The 15237-nt window shown below is 42.8% G+C and overlaps 1 protein-coding gene across 2 annotated transcripts in view; it reads left to right on the forward strand.

Annotated features, from left to right (window-relative positions):
• The window catches only part of ulk2 (unc-51 like autophagy activating kinase 2), a 119932-nt gene that overhangs the window by 64014 nt on the left and 40681 nt on the right, over window positions 1-15237 (forward strand). For both annotated transcript variants that reach the window (XM_078224678.1, XM_078224679.1), the window contains exons 10-14: window positions 711-793; window positions 3486-3536; window positions 8608-8696; window positions 13288-13459; window positions 14437-14497. In XM_078224678.1, the coding sequence (XP_078080804.1) occupies window positions 711-793; window positions 3486-3536; window positions 8608-8696; window positions 13288-13459; window positions 14437-14497 (456 nt within the window). The remainder of the gene's footprint in view (window positions 1-710; window positions 794-3485; window positions 3537-8607; window positions 8697-13287; window positions 13460-14436; window positions 14498-15237) is intronic.

Here is a 15237-nt window from a genome sequence, read left to right on the forward strand (position 1 = left end):
ATTTTGTTTTGAGATTTACTCTGTACTGTCGAGCAAATTTACACTTACACTCTTATTTAGTGTGAGTAGGAGTATACCACTGCTTTGCCACTGCATTATTGTGCTTTTAAGCACCTTAATTCTTTGAACTTGTGGAGCTGGGAAACTGAACACTGCCATTTTGGTCATGTCATTGCTGAGTGCTAATGGATTTGTTACAGCATTTATTGCAGGCAGAATAAAAACCCTTTCAAACGCTTAAAAAGCCTCAACTCTGACTAAGAAGTTGAACTTTCCCTATTTCACACATCATCTACCCTTGAGACCTTTCCAGACGAACTTGCTAAATTGTAGACAGTTCTCTGCTGTAGAAAGGCAGCCTTCCCATGTGGAATTTACATAAGACCATTGATGCCAAAAGCAAAAGTTTCAATCCCAACAGCCTTTGCTGACCGCTTTAAATAGGAAATTATTGCATTGTTTAATGTGCTGATGTTATTATCAAGTGTGCTTGGTAAATATGGGGAGAAGAAGCTTCAGAATTATTAACTAATCGATGGGGCAGATGCGCCAACGAATATGGTGCAACTCCATGTGTGATGAGCTTCAGTGACAGCATTACTTTTTCTCACTCAAGTATTAAGGCACAACTTGCTTAATTTTGTTATTTGGTCTTGCATTACTGCCTCCCTTTATTTTCTACTGATGATGGTGATTTATCTATCAAACAGCATCCCAAGTGAAACTTCTAGTCACCTGGGTGGCCTATTGCTTGGTTTGCTTCAAAGAAACCAGAAGGACAGAATGGATTTTGGTGAGTTGCTGGTTTTAGTTTTTAGTTTTCTTATTTCATATCCTTTAATAAGTTTTAGAACCAGCTGATCTCAGTCATTCACTTTGTTGCTGTATTTACCTCTAACCACCTTTGCCTCAGCTGATCTGTTGCTCAAACACTCATCCATGTGTTTGTTTCAAAGAACAAAGAAAAGTGCAGCACAGGAACAGGCCCTTCGGCCCTCCAAGCCTGTGCCAATCATGATGCTCTAACTAAACTAAAAACAAAGCTTTCTGCCCTTACTCGGTCCGTATCCCTCTATTTCCTTCCTACTCATGTACCCATCCAGATGCCTCTCAAATGTTGCTAATGTGCCTGCTTCCACCACCTTTCCTAGCAGTGCTTTCCAGGCACCCACCACTCCATGTGAAAAACGTCCCTTGCACATCTCCCTTAAACTTTCCCCCTCTCACCTTGAACCTGTGCACCCTTGTAACTGACACTTCCACCCTGGAGAAAACCTCTGACAATCCACCCTGTCTCTGCCTCATAATTTTGTCGACCTCTATCTGGTCTCTCCTTAGCTTCTGCCTTTCCACTGAGAACAACCCTAATTTATTTAACCTCTCCTCATAGCCAATGCCCTCGAGACCAGGCAACATCCAGGTGAACCACCTTTGCACTCTCTCCAAAGCTTCCATGTCTTTCTGGTAGTCTGGTGACCAGAACTGCACGTAATACTCCAAATAACCAAAATTTTATATAGCTGCAACATGACTTGCCATAGGTTGACTGTTCTAATGCTCTTCTGGCTGACCTTGCACTCTCTGTGAACTTGAACTCATCCGAAGCAGTGACGCTGATATCCCAACTCCTGCAAAATCCCATTCACTGATTGTTCCTCTGTTTGCTGGCCTACATTGGCTCTTGGTCCAGCAATGGCTCGCTTTTTAAAGCTATTGTGCTTGTTTTCAGATTCCTCCTATATTTATAATCACTCTCCTTCCCAAGATCTCTACGCTCCTTCAATACTTATCTATTGTGCATACCCAGTGGTCACTACTCCAGCTCTGGCAGCCATGCCTTCAGTTTCCTAGATCCTAAAGAATTCCCTCCTAAACTTTTCTGCTTTTTTAGATGCTCCTTAAACGTTAGCTGTTTGCCTAAGCCTTTGGTCACCTCTCCTAACAGTAGCAACTTTACTTTATTTAATTTATCATGGTAAGGCTTGTTAAGCTGCTTCACAGAGCTTTAACAAGGAGCATCAAGCCACATAAGTATGCATTAGAACAGGTGAACAAAAACTTGGTCAAAGGTAGGTTTTAAGGAGGCTGGAACACCTTTCGATGTTGAAGATGCAGATCATTGTATTATGTTAATCTGTGATAGATGGTTAAATTAGAGTTCATGCACTATTGTTGTGATGTACATATCATTGCGAAGGAGCACAGTTTCTACCTATATCCTGAATTTTCTTCATTTGAGGTAGGAAAGGCCCATCCTAAAATGGCAACCTGCTTACAGGCCCACTTAGGCCACACAGAGAAGGGGCCCACCACACAAGTACACAAGTGATAGAAGCAGGGGTAGGCCATCAGGCCCTTTAGCCTGCCCCACCATTCAGTATGATCATGGCTGATCAATGCCAAGCTCAACTCCTTTTCTGTGCCATTTCCCCATAGCCCTCTATTCCTCGATCTATCAAATATTTATCCATCTCCACTTCAAATACTTCTAAAGATTCAGCCTCCACCACTCTTTGGGCAGACAATTCCAGAGATTCGCCACCCTCTGCAAGAAAACATTTCTGTACACCTCAGTTTTAAATGACTGGCTTTTTATCTTGTAGCTATGTCCCCTTGTTTGAGACTCTCCCACTAGTGCAAACATCTCTCCATCTACCCTGTCAAGCCCCTTCAAGATCTTATATGTTTGAATAAGGTCACCTCTCACTCTTCTAAACTCCAAGGAATACAGACCCAGGTTATTTAGTCTATCTTGATAGGACAACCCTCTTATCCCAGGAATTAGCCTGGTGAATCTCCTTTGGACTGCCTCCAATATGACTATCCTTTTTAAGGTAAGAGGAACAAAACAACATGGAGTATTCCAGGTGACGTCTCACCAACACCCTGTACAATTAGAACAAAACCTCCCTATTTCTAAACTCCAACCTCTTTACAATAAAGGCCAAAATGCTGTTTGCCACCTTAACTACTTGTTGGACCTACTTGCTAGGTTTTTGCGATTCATGCATGAGAAGACCTAGATCCTCGCACTCTCTTGTCCTGTGTCTCTGCTTTCCTCGCGTTCTTTTATTCTGTATTGTATCACATTCCGTGAGAAACTGATTCTGGTCGACAAATTAATCCCATAGGGGAAAGCTAATGCCTTCCAATGCTAGAGCTCATACATGTGTTAATTGAGTCTAATTTCATGGTTCAAGTGGGTGTTCTTGTGATTTCTGTACTGTAGAAATTAGCAGTATACTTTGGACTGCATACTTAATCCCAACTGGTGATTTGATTTGTCTCCAATCACCAGTTGTGTTGTAAATGGTGCTGCGGATATTCGTATGAATATTAAATGTGGAGTTTAAAATGTTTCGCTGGAAAATATGTTTGTAGCTTTTAATATTTGCTCATTGAAATCTTGCTGATAAGGACTCAGAGGCAGCTCTCAATCACCGTGAGTTTCAAAGACTAAAACAAAAGGAATTTTTGTTTTGCAGAAACATTCTTTAACCATCCTTTCATGGATCAAACATTGTCAGTCAAAAAATGTAAGTCAGTGGTTTTGTTTTATTATTTGTGAGTGGTCATCTCTAAATTGTGGGGGGAATTGATGCAAATTGTTTTGATTTATAAGGCAGAGAATGTTAATGATTAACATCTCCCTTTGAGTTCTATTTGATTTATTATTGTCACATGTATTGGGAAATTGTTTCATGCGCGCTATACAGACAAAGCATACCGTTCATAGAGAAGGAAAGGAGAGAGTGCAGAATGTAGTGTTACAGTCATAGCTAGGGTGTAGAGCAATATCAACTTAATGCAAGGTAGGTCCATTCAAAAGTCTGATGGCAGCAGAGGAGAAGCTGTTCTTGGGGTGGCACAGTGGTTAGCACTGCTGCCTCACAGCTCCAGGGACTTGGGTTCGATTCCCGGCTTGGGTCACTGGCTGTGCGGAGACTGCATGGGTCCGTGTGGGTTTCCTCTGGGTACTCCGGTTTCCCCTCACAGTCCAAAGATGTATGGGTTAGATGCATTGGCCATTCTAAATTGCCCCTTAAGGTCCCGGGGTGTGTAGGTTAAAGGGATTAGTGGGGTAAATATGTGGGGTTACAGGGATAAGGCCTAGGTGGGATTGTTGTTAGTGCAGATTCGATGGGCTGAATGGCCCCCTGCACGATAGGGTTTCCATGATTCTATGATTGAGTTGGTTGGTATGTGCCCTCAGACATTTTATCTTTTTCCTGTCGGAAAGTGGAAGAGTGTATGTCCGGGGTGCGTGGGGTCCTTGATTATGCTGGTTGCTTTTTCGAGGCAGTAGGAAGTGTCAGTGGATGGGAGACCATAAGATGTAGGAGCAGAATTAGGCCATTCGGCCTATTGAGTCTGTTCCGCCACTCAATCATGGCTGATATGATTCTCATGCCCATTCTCCTGCCTTCTCCCTGTAACCCTTGATCCCCTTATTAATCAAGAACCTATCTATCTCTGTCTTAAAGTCACTCAATGACCTGGCCTCCACAGCCCTCTGGCAATGAGTTGCACAGATTCACCACCCTCTGGCTGAAGAAATTCCTCCATCTCAGTTTTAAAGGAGCATCCTTTCACTCTGAGTTGTGGCCTCGAATTCTAGTCTCTCCCACTAGTGGAAACACCCTCTCCAAGTCCACTCTATCTAGGCCTCTCGGTATTCTGTAAATTTCAATTAGATCCCCCCCTCAGCCTTCTAAACTCCATTGAGTATAGACCCAGACTCCTCAACAACTGCTCATGTGGCAAGCCCTTCATTCCTGGGATCATTCTTGTGAACCTCCTCTGGACCCCCTCGAAAGGGCAGCGCATCCTTCCTTGGGTATGGGATCCAAAACTGCTTACATTATTCCAAATGGGGTCTGACCAGAGACGTATACAGCCTCAGCATCCCTGCTCTTGTATTCTAGCCCTTTAGCAATGAACGCTAACGTTGAATTTGCCTTCCTGATTACCAACTGAACCTGCACCTTAGAGTCCTGAATCAGGACTCCCAAGTCCCTTTGTGTGTCAGGTTTCCGAAGCCATTCCCCATTTAGAAAATAGTCTACGCCTCTATTCTTCCTACCAAAGTACATAACCACACACTTTTTCACATTGTATCCTATCTGCCACTTACTTGCCCTCTCTCCTAGCCTGTCCAAGTCATTCTGCAGCCTCCCCACTTCCTCAACACTACCTGTCCCTCTACATATCTTTGTATCCTCCCCCCGCTCCCCCAATGATCTCACTCACTCACCCCATCCCCCAAAGAGGCTCTGCCCCCATGCCTGATGCCTGGTGGGCAGTGTCAGTGCCCCATGGGCATTGCCACTTTGCCCTTTGGGAAGTGCCAAGCTAGCAATGCCCAGAGTGATTGCCCGCCCCCCCCGCCCCTTCACTCCAGCGGGGTCGGGTTGCCAGCTCCCCGTTAATCGGGAGCTACTATGAACCCTGCTGGAGTGAAACACTCCTGGCCGGAGGGAGAGGAAGAAATTTCAGTCCTGGGCCTGCTAATTATGTAAGAAGTTTAACAACACCAGGTTAAAGTCCAACAGGTTTATTTGGTAGCAAAAGCCACACAAGCTTTCGAGGCTCTAAGCCCCTTCTTCAGGTGAGTGGGAATTCTGTTCACAAACAGAACTTATAAAGACACAGACTCAATTTACATGAATAATGGTTGGAATGCGAATACTTACAACTAATCCAGTCTTTAAGAAACAAAACAATGGGAGTGGAGAGAGCATCAAGACAGGCTAAAAAGATGTGTATTGTCTCCAGACAAGACAGCCAGTGAAACTCTGCAGGTCCACGCAACTGTGGGAGTTACAAATAGTGTGACATGAACCCAATATCCCGGTTGAGGCCGTCCTTGTGTGTGCGGAACTTGGCTATCAGTTTCTGCTCAGCGACTCTGCGCTGTCGTGTGTCGCGAAGGCCGCCTTGGAGAACGCTTACCCGAATATCAGAGGCCGAATGCCCGTGACCGCTGAAGTGCTCCCCAACAGGAAGAGAACAGTCTTGCCTGGTGATTGTCGAGCGGTGTTCATTCATCCGTTGTCGCAGCGTCTGCATAGTTTCCCCAATGTACCATGCCTCGGGTCACGGGCATTCGGCCTCTGATATTCGGGTAAGCGTTCTCCAAGGCGGCCTTCGCGACACACGACAGCGCAGAGTCGCTGAGCAGAAACTGATAGCCAAGTTCCGCACACACAAGGACGGCCTCAACCGGGATATTGGGTTCATGTCACACTATTTGTAACTCCCACAGTTGCGTGGACCTGCAGAGTTTCACTGGCTGTCTTGTCTGGAGACAATACACATCTTTTTAGCCTGTCTTGATGCTCTCTCCACTCCCATTGTTTTGTTTCTTAAAGACTGGATTAGTTGTTAGTATTCGCATTCCAACCATTATTCATGTAAATTGAGTCTGTGTCTTTATAAGTTCTGTTTGTGAACAGAATTCCCACTCACCTGAAGAAGGGGCTTAGAGCCTCGAAAGCTTGTGTGGCTTTTGCTACCAAATAAACCTGTTGGACTTTAACCTGGTGTTGTTAAACTTCTTACTGTGTTTACCCCAGTCCAACGCCGGCATCTCCACATCATGCCTGCTAATTATGTGCAGATCTTCATTGTAATAATTTATGCCGAAATCGGTGTGGAGCTGATGGCGCTGGAAATCCGGCGGCCGGAGACTCGCAGAGGCCGTGGGGTCCAGCGGGAAGCCTGCTAAATGGTCTACGCTTGAGTCTCCCGGCCCGCTGCGCAGCTAAAGCAGTGCAGTGGCCTCCGTCAAATGTTTATACTTGGGTTCTTTCTTGAGTGTGATGTTCACATGGATGTTCTTTCAATATATTTCAATGAAAATTAACAACGTGTATTTATTGAGCATCATACTTAATCTCAAATGGCTATTATTGAGTTTAATCCAGCTCACTTTGTTGGAAATGGTCGTAAAACTTTCCCCTGCCACAACCCCTCCTATTTCCTTCAAGCTGTTTCTTTAATCTATTTTTGCATTCAGTTGTGCAGATCATAACATTGTTCCTCTCACTCTGCATGCCCATCAATCATGATAGATCGCGACCACACAAAGGCCTCGCGCTCTCCTGGCTGTTTAGTGAGGAGCTTTTGGGAAGGGTGTGGTTTGGGGGAAGGGAGGCAGATGCAATTTGTATGCGTTGTATTCATGCTAGTAACCATCTGCAGTTCATTTGTTTGGCATGTGATTTTAGTCTGAGGAGTATCGTGAAAGATATTTGTGGCCTTTGCCAATTTATTGTTGTCTGTTGGTGGTCTCCTATTGACCGTCATTGCATATTTCAGTGGTGGGAACAGCCATTTAAAATAAAGGGTTTTCACTGGTTTGAGCCGTTCTCTTGAGCTGAATTTTTTGAGCCAATAAAATTATATATTGGATGACGTGTTCATTTTGACACCTAAAATTGCATTGTACTCGGAAGTTACTCTCCAAAATGAGCATACTTATTAGCAGTCCTTAGAGTCTGAAGGCAGTTGGACAAATAAATTCTTAGGTAGCACAGGAAAGTTAAACAAAGCTTTTTAGCTATAGCTTCTGCTGCTAGTATTGTTTTATTAACTAATATTTGTATAGAACTTTGGTGAGGCCACAGCTGGAGTACTGTGTGCGGTTCTGGTTGCCGCATTATAGGGAGGATGTGATTGCACTGGAGGGGGTGCAGAGGAGATTCACCAGGATGCTGCCTGGGATGGAACATTTAAGTTATGAAGAGAGGTTGGGTAGGCTTGTATTGTTTTCGTTGGAGCAGGGAAGACTGAGGGGTGACCTGATTGAGGTGTACAAAAGTATGAGGGGCATGGACAGAGTGGATAAGGAGCAGCTGTTCCCCCCTAGTTGAAGGGTCAATCATGAGGGGACATAGATACAAGGTGAGGGGCAGGAGGTTTAGGGGGGTGAGAGGAAGAACATGTTACCCAGAAGGTGGTGACGGTCTGGAATGCATTGCCTGGGATGGTGGTAGAGGTGGGCTGCCTCACATCCTTTAAAAAGTACCTGGATGAGCACTTGGTGCATAATAACATTCAAGGCTATGGGCCAAGTGCTGGTAAATGGGATTAGGTGGGAGTTCAGGTGTTTTACCCGTGTCAGTGCAGACTCAGTGGGTTGAAGGGCCTCTTCTGCACTATATGACTCTATGAATATTCCCAGCGTATTGTAAATTACCTATCAGAGGAAACAGCAAAATTAACGTCAGATTGGGAGAGGCTGAAGCTGACAATAGGCATTATTTCACAAAGATAATTTCTGTGATTTGGGTGGTATTTTTCTGCTGCAAGCTTAAAATGGCAGCTTGTAGTTAGTGTCATTCTCACTGCTGACATTTTTGTTCAAGATTCACTCTACCTCTCTGCACAATGGCCTCAAAGGAAGTGGAAATGTGCTCTTATGGAAATTGCCCTTTCATTCTTTATATTCTGCCATCTCATCATGCCCTGTTTAAATCGGGACAGAGTTGAACGATAGGGAGTGCGCTTGAAATGCATTTGATCAATTAAATTGGGTGTTCTAATGTAAAGTCATAATGAAATCTAGTACTTAAACCTAATGGATTGGAACGATTACATCTGCAGCGTGTCCTGTGCCTGTACCCACGTGCCCTGGTTCCGTTTCTGGTAGCTCTTGTGGCAGCTCTCCATCTTGTCATTTTGCCTCTCCTCCTGTAAGTAGTTTATTTTATTGATGCATTATTCATTCCGCATAACCTCTGCCTAAAATTCTGCCATTATGTCAATGATGAATGAATCTGACTATCACTCGTTCCATTAATAGATAACCATTGGTAAGTGAATGACTTGAAACTGCTGTAAAGATGACTTGCTTGAATATATTTTATATTCACCATATACACTCACGTAATGGTCAATCTTGTGTAGAACATAGAACATAGAACATTACAGCGCAGAACAGGCCCTTCGGCCCACGATGTTGCACCGACCAGTTAAAAAAAAAAACTGTGACCCTCCAACCTAAAGCAATTTCTTTTCGTCCATGAACCTATCTACGGATCTCTTAAACGCCCCCAAACTAGGCGCATTTACTACTGATGCTGGCAGGGCATTCCAATCCCTCACCACCCTCTGGGTAAAGAACCTACCCCTGACATCGGTTCTATAACTACCCCCCCTCAATTTAAAGCCATGCCCCCTCGTGCTGGATTTCTCCATCAGAGGAAAAAGGCTATCACTATCCATCCTATCTAAACCAAATCGACCCTGACCTTTAGCCAAAAAATCCAAGCTCTTTGTACTTTCCACCTACTCGCTGCTGAAGTCAAGCTTAGCCTGGTGCAGACTTCCTTGTAGAATCATAGAATAGCACACTACTTAATGTGACTATTCAATTTCTCATGTCTGTGCACATCAACAAATCAAGGCTACCGCCTCACTGGTGGGCACTGTGTTCCTGGCAAGCCCATCCTCTAATATGGCAGCACGCTATCAAGAAGGAACAAAGGGATACACGCCTCAGTTCATACTTGAAGTCGTTGAGTCGCAGGGCAGACAAATAATTGTGCAGTAGCTAGAGAATTCAAGGGAGTGATGAGAGATTGGAGGAAGCTCGCTACACAGCTTGCAAGGATAAGAATAAAGCCTAAGAATAGATGCACAGAGAAAAGCCTAGCATGTAGCCACATTTGGAAGACAAAGTTGCAAAATATATCAGTGCAAATGATCAGAATGGACTCAGTTTCTCGAAGATCTATCCGAATCTTTGCCCTGAAATAACAAGAAAACTGCTATTTCTCATTTCCTGCTGCTATTTCTTATGTTCTTATTTGCGGTAGAAGATCAGCCAAGATCTTATTGAATAGCGGAGCAGTCTTGAAAACCTGAATGTCCTACTCGTGTTCCTATTTCTTATGTTCCTAAAATAAGGCATTGTATTTTGTACTGCGATAATGGACGAAGATTTCACAGCGTCTCTCCGCAGAACTTGATGACAGGATTATTGCATTTCAGCAGTTTATAATCAAACATTGACAAAAAAATGGATACGCATTGGCCTGTATTTGGAAACATGGATAAGACTCGTGTTCATTTTGACGTGCTATCCAGTAAAATGGTGAGCAAAGTTGGAGAGCAAACAGTGTTTGTGAAGACAGCAGCTCATGAAAAGAGCAGATTCACCATTGTGCTGTTGTGCATGTCTGATGGGACAGAGCTTAAGCCAAATGTGATATTAAAGAGAAAATTCCTCCCAAAACAGGAATCATAGAAATCATAGAAATCATACAGCGCAGAAGGAGGCCATTCGGCCCATCGAGTCTGCACCGACCACAATCCCACCCAGGCCCGACCCCCACATATTTTACCCGCTAATCCCCCTAACCTACGCATCCCAGGACTCTAAGGGGCAATTTTTAACCTGGCCAATCAACCTAACCCGCACATCTTTGGACTGTGGGAGGAAACCGGAGCACCCGGAGAAAACCCACGCAGACACGAGGAGAATAGTCATCCATGTTCATGATAAAGGATGGGTAGACAAAGGTGGCTTGAAAATATGGCAGAGGAAAGTTTGGAGTTTCCGATGAAGGGGATTATATAAAGAAAAAGGTCCTCACTGTGCACGGTAGCACAGTGGTTAGCACTGCTGCTTCACAGCTCCAGGGACCTGCGTTTGATTCCCGGCTTGGGTCATTGTCTGTGTGGAGTTTGCACATTCTCCTTGTGTCTGCGTGGGTTTCCTCTGGGTGCTCCGGTTTCCTCCCACAGTCCAAAGATGTGCGGGTTAGGTTGATTGGCCATGCTAAAATTGCCCCTTAGTGTCCTGAGATGCGTAGGTTAGAGGGATTAGCGGGTAAATGGGTAGGGATATGGGGGTAGGGCCTGGGTGGGATCGTGGTCGGTGCAGACTCGATGGGCCAGATGGCCTCTTTCTGCACTGTAGGGTTTCTGTGATTTCAATAATCTGGGATATGTTCAGATTCCACCTTGTTGATGATGTTGCTGAAGTTGGATTGCAAAACAGTGATGTTGCCGTGATTGCCAGTGGTCTAACCATAAGCCATTGGATGTTTTGCTAAAGAAGCCCTTCAAGGATAGCATGAGAAGAAAGTGGAATGACTGGATGACCAGAAGGAAAGACCTTCATTAAGGTGGCAGCATGCAGGCCCCAACGTTAGTAATCCAGTGAATAGGTTGTAGAGGCCTGGGATGAAATCAGAAAGGAAATTGTCGTCAAGTCATGTAAGAGGGATATCCAGTGAATTGATGGCACATGAAGATGATTATTTGCGGAACGCTATGGCCAGTGATGATATGATTGTTGTTGAAAATGATGTAGATGATCCATCTGATGCCGTTCAAGATACCGATTGAGGCACTTTATTTGGTTTTGAAGACGAGGGTAATTTTTTATGCATTTTAATCAGTGCATGCTCTCCTGCACTCCTCTTTCTGAACTGTGGATAAACCTGAGTGAAATTATATGAATTTGTATAAATGACATTTATCTCTGTCTCAAGGGAGCTTATTATTTGTAAATAAAAATGTAATAAAAATACTTTTGGCTCCTTTTGCACTGACTCTGGGAACAGTCATATACCTGGCAACTCTGATCACAAGATGATGGGCGAGAGTAAATATTGTTCATAAAAGTTGACCCACTATTTTTTTTGACTCAACATTTAGTCTTAGAAACCCAATTTTTACACCAGTTTTAGATTAGCAAGGCTAATTTTCATTTCCATTCAAAGAATATCCATTTAATAGAAAGATATTCTGGAACAATTGTTAACCTTGACTTACACACATGCTCTTAATTTTTTTGTGGGGAAATTAGCTTGATACTGTTTTCATAGCCCAAATAACTCCAATTTGCATTGTGCCAATTAAATTTGCATTCCAGCTAAGTTTGCATTTGTTTTGTATCAGCTAGCTGTAGAATAAACCAACACATATAACTATTTGTTTTATACATTCCTGTATGTAACCTGATCTCTGCTTTATTTTGTCAGTGTTCTTGTAAGCCAAGCACCCATACAATTGGCTACATGTTGTGCACCAAACCAACCTTTTTCTTCTCTTCGGTGAAAGCCAGCTTCCCAAAGTTTGGATAGCACAGTTGGAATGATGGCATTTTCTCTTGCATGCCACCCATGTCGATTTAAATTATAGTCCAATCACGTAATCACAGCTTGTTCTGATATATGTATTTCAGATCAAGAGTAGTAGTCCAGATTGAGATTTCCTGGTGCTTTGTGACAAATATTTCTAAACTTTGAATTGGAATTTTGTGCATTTTTCCATGAAGAACTGAGACACTGTTTGATAGCAACAATTCTAAAATCGCAACTCTCACTTCTGGTTCATTGTTACCTGGCTTCCCAAGCCCTTGGATCATCTTTAAGCATGTAATCTTTAGTGTTTTGCTGTAGCTACTAAATATGACTAGATAACTTAACTTGAAAACGGTAGGTGATCAATAATATAGTTGCTGTGCCAACCCTCTGTGATAATAGGGCACCATCTTTTGACATGGGATGTTTGGCTTTGTGGCCAAATGAAAGTAAATTCTTCCTTCTAAAGTTGGTGTGCTGTGTGGTCTTGAGTTTAGTGTGACATGGTGCCCAACTCGTCAAATCAGGCAGTGACAGACTGTAAAGGTCATGTATGATTGGGACCAAATACTGCTTTTCCGCAATAAAAATGCACTTCAAGAAACCAAAAAATGACTTGGATTTGTAAAGCACTGGACGTTTCAATGTGCTTTGCAGCTAATAAAGTATTTTTTGAAGTGTAGTCGCTGTTGTAATGCAGGCAAAGAGGCAGCTAATTTGTATGCAGCAAACTCCTACAAACAGCAATATGATAATGACCAGATAATATGATATTGGTTGAGGGATAAGTATTGGCCCAAATGCTGGAGATACCTTCCTGGCTCATCATCAAAATAGTGGTTGTGTTTTGGTCTCTTTTTGGCATCCTTAATATAACTTTACCTTAATACACCTTTCAGAGCCCATCCTAAATTATGGTTGTGATGTGGTGAATGGAGGAATTAAAAATAGCAGAGAAAATAGACCAGTCCAGTCTTCTCCTGTGGTATAGTAAATATACAATCTCGATCCTCTGAAGGGTAATATTTTAAGCAAACATAAATATTAAACTGTTTTGTGTTCATGAAACCTTGCAAAATAACAGAATAAGCTCTAATTTATAATTTTATTAATGCAGCTCCATGAATGTAAAGACAAAATATAACCTTACCTTCTGATATGGTTATTAAAATATAACCTTTTTTTCCAGTCATTACCAGATATGCAACGTATACAGGAGGACACTCTGCCTTCCCCACCTCTGGGTCCACCTAACTATCTACAGGTTTCCAAAGACTCTGCCAGCAGTGGCAGTAAGAACTCTTCATGTGACACAGATGACTTTGTTCTAGTTCCGCATAGCATCTCTTCAGATCAGTCATGTAAGCAGCTGCTCTTTGCTTCAAATATTCAAGTTTGCCATTATATCTACCTACACATAGGGGGAAAAAAACCTGAGGATTCCAGAAGCAGCTTGACTGCACTGTTGCAACATAGGCTATGAGGGCTTGAAAACTGCGCGGTATGGAAACTAGGAGCAGGAGTAGCCCATTTAGCTCTTCGATCCTGCTCCGCCATTCAATCAGACCATGGCTGATCCACTATCTCAAGGCCATATTCCTCCCCATATCCCTTGATATCAATAAAATCTAAAAAATCATTTGTCTCTTTCTTGAATACATTCAATGACTTGGCCACCACTTCCTCCTGTGGTAGAGAATTACACAGGTTTATTACCCTTTGAGTGAAGAAATCTTTCCTAATCTCAGTCCTAAATGGTCTGCCCGGTATCCTGAGAATGTGACCCCTGGTTCTAGATTCCTCAACCAGGGGAAAACATCCACCCTGCATCTAGTCTGGCCCATCCTGTTAGAATTTTATACCTTTCAGTCAGATCTCCTCTCCACCTTCCAAATTCCAGTGAGTACAGGCCCAGTTGAACCTACCTCTCCTCATAGGACAGTTCCATCAACCCCGTATCAGCCTAGTGAACCTCCACTGCACTCCCTCTGTGGCAAATGCTGAAGCTGTAATAGGCTGAATTGGCTCAAACTCGGTCTTTTTCAACAGCTACTTTGAGTTTAAAACTGGATTTGCTATTTGTTCCTAATTAATTACACTCCCATAATCTATCACAAAGCTTTGTGTTGTAACCCAGAGAATCAAAGTACCTATCAGATGTATTGTTTACATAATTGCATAGTTTTTTTAAAGGTCCAACTCTTCTTTCAAAGTTATCACTCACTTGAATCGAAACATGTAAACATTTAGCTACCCTGAACCATTGTATTCAAATGGAAAGAGTTTGGTGTATCTGACAAAGTTTATTCTTCTAAGTTTGTTCTAAAACTTTGTGCAGATGACATGCCATTGGGAACGGTTGGCAGACGAGCTTCCAGTGAATTTTTGATGTGTGGAGGGTACGTACAAATCAACTAAAATTCTGTTGTTTGTGATTGTTCAAAAGTGATGGAGGAATGATTTGGAATAATGCTACATTCATTGGAATAGATGTCAGGAACAGGATGCATATAGAAAGACTTTATTTTAAAACTGCAGGTAAAACCAGTTGCAGTCGATTAAGTTTGTTACTTCGTGATTTAAGGATTAGAAGGGGCACAAGTTCAAAATTCACCATATTTGAGAAAAGCTGTAAACTATGATTTGTCCCTTTGCCCCCACTCCCAGGGTGGTGGAAATGTGAACTCGCAGAGAATGTTGCCGATTTGGAATGGGCTTTAAAGGGAGTTGAATCAACATTGATTGAGAATTGGGGATTAATAGCTTGTTTGATTCCCTTTCCCCAGAAGGGATAGGACAGGGAACTTGCGTGTAGAAATAACAGCAGTGCCAGTTAAATGTGGGATCTTGCACTTTGTTGTTTTAACAAAGGTGTTCACCCATTTGCAAAACCTGATTTGATCTTTTCAATAAAACCATACAAAGGGGAATGCTGTATAAATACTTTTCTATTAATATTTGTAGCAGTAATTTTCAGGCTTTTGTGCTTTTTGGAATATCAAGTGTGTGATTGGGTGGTGTGAGGAAAATTGGAGCTCACAAAACAACATATAGCTGTATAGGTGGGTTGGGCCAAAGGCTTTCTTTACTTTGGGCTGTGTTATCCAATGCCTAAATCAGTATCTGAGCTTATGTTTGT

This window comes from Mustelus asterias, chromosome 12 (assembly GCF_964213995.1).
Source record: "Mustelus asterias chromosome 12, sMusAst1.hap1.1, whole genome shotgun sequence".
NCBI classification, from domain to species: domain Eukaryota; kingdom Metazoa; phylum Chordata; class Chondrichthyes; order Carcharhiniformes; family Triakidae; genus Mustelus; species Mustelus asterias.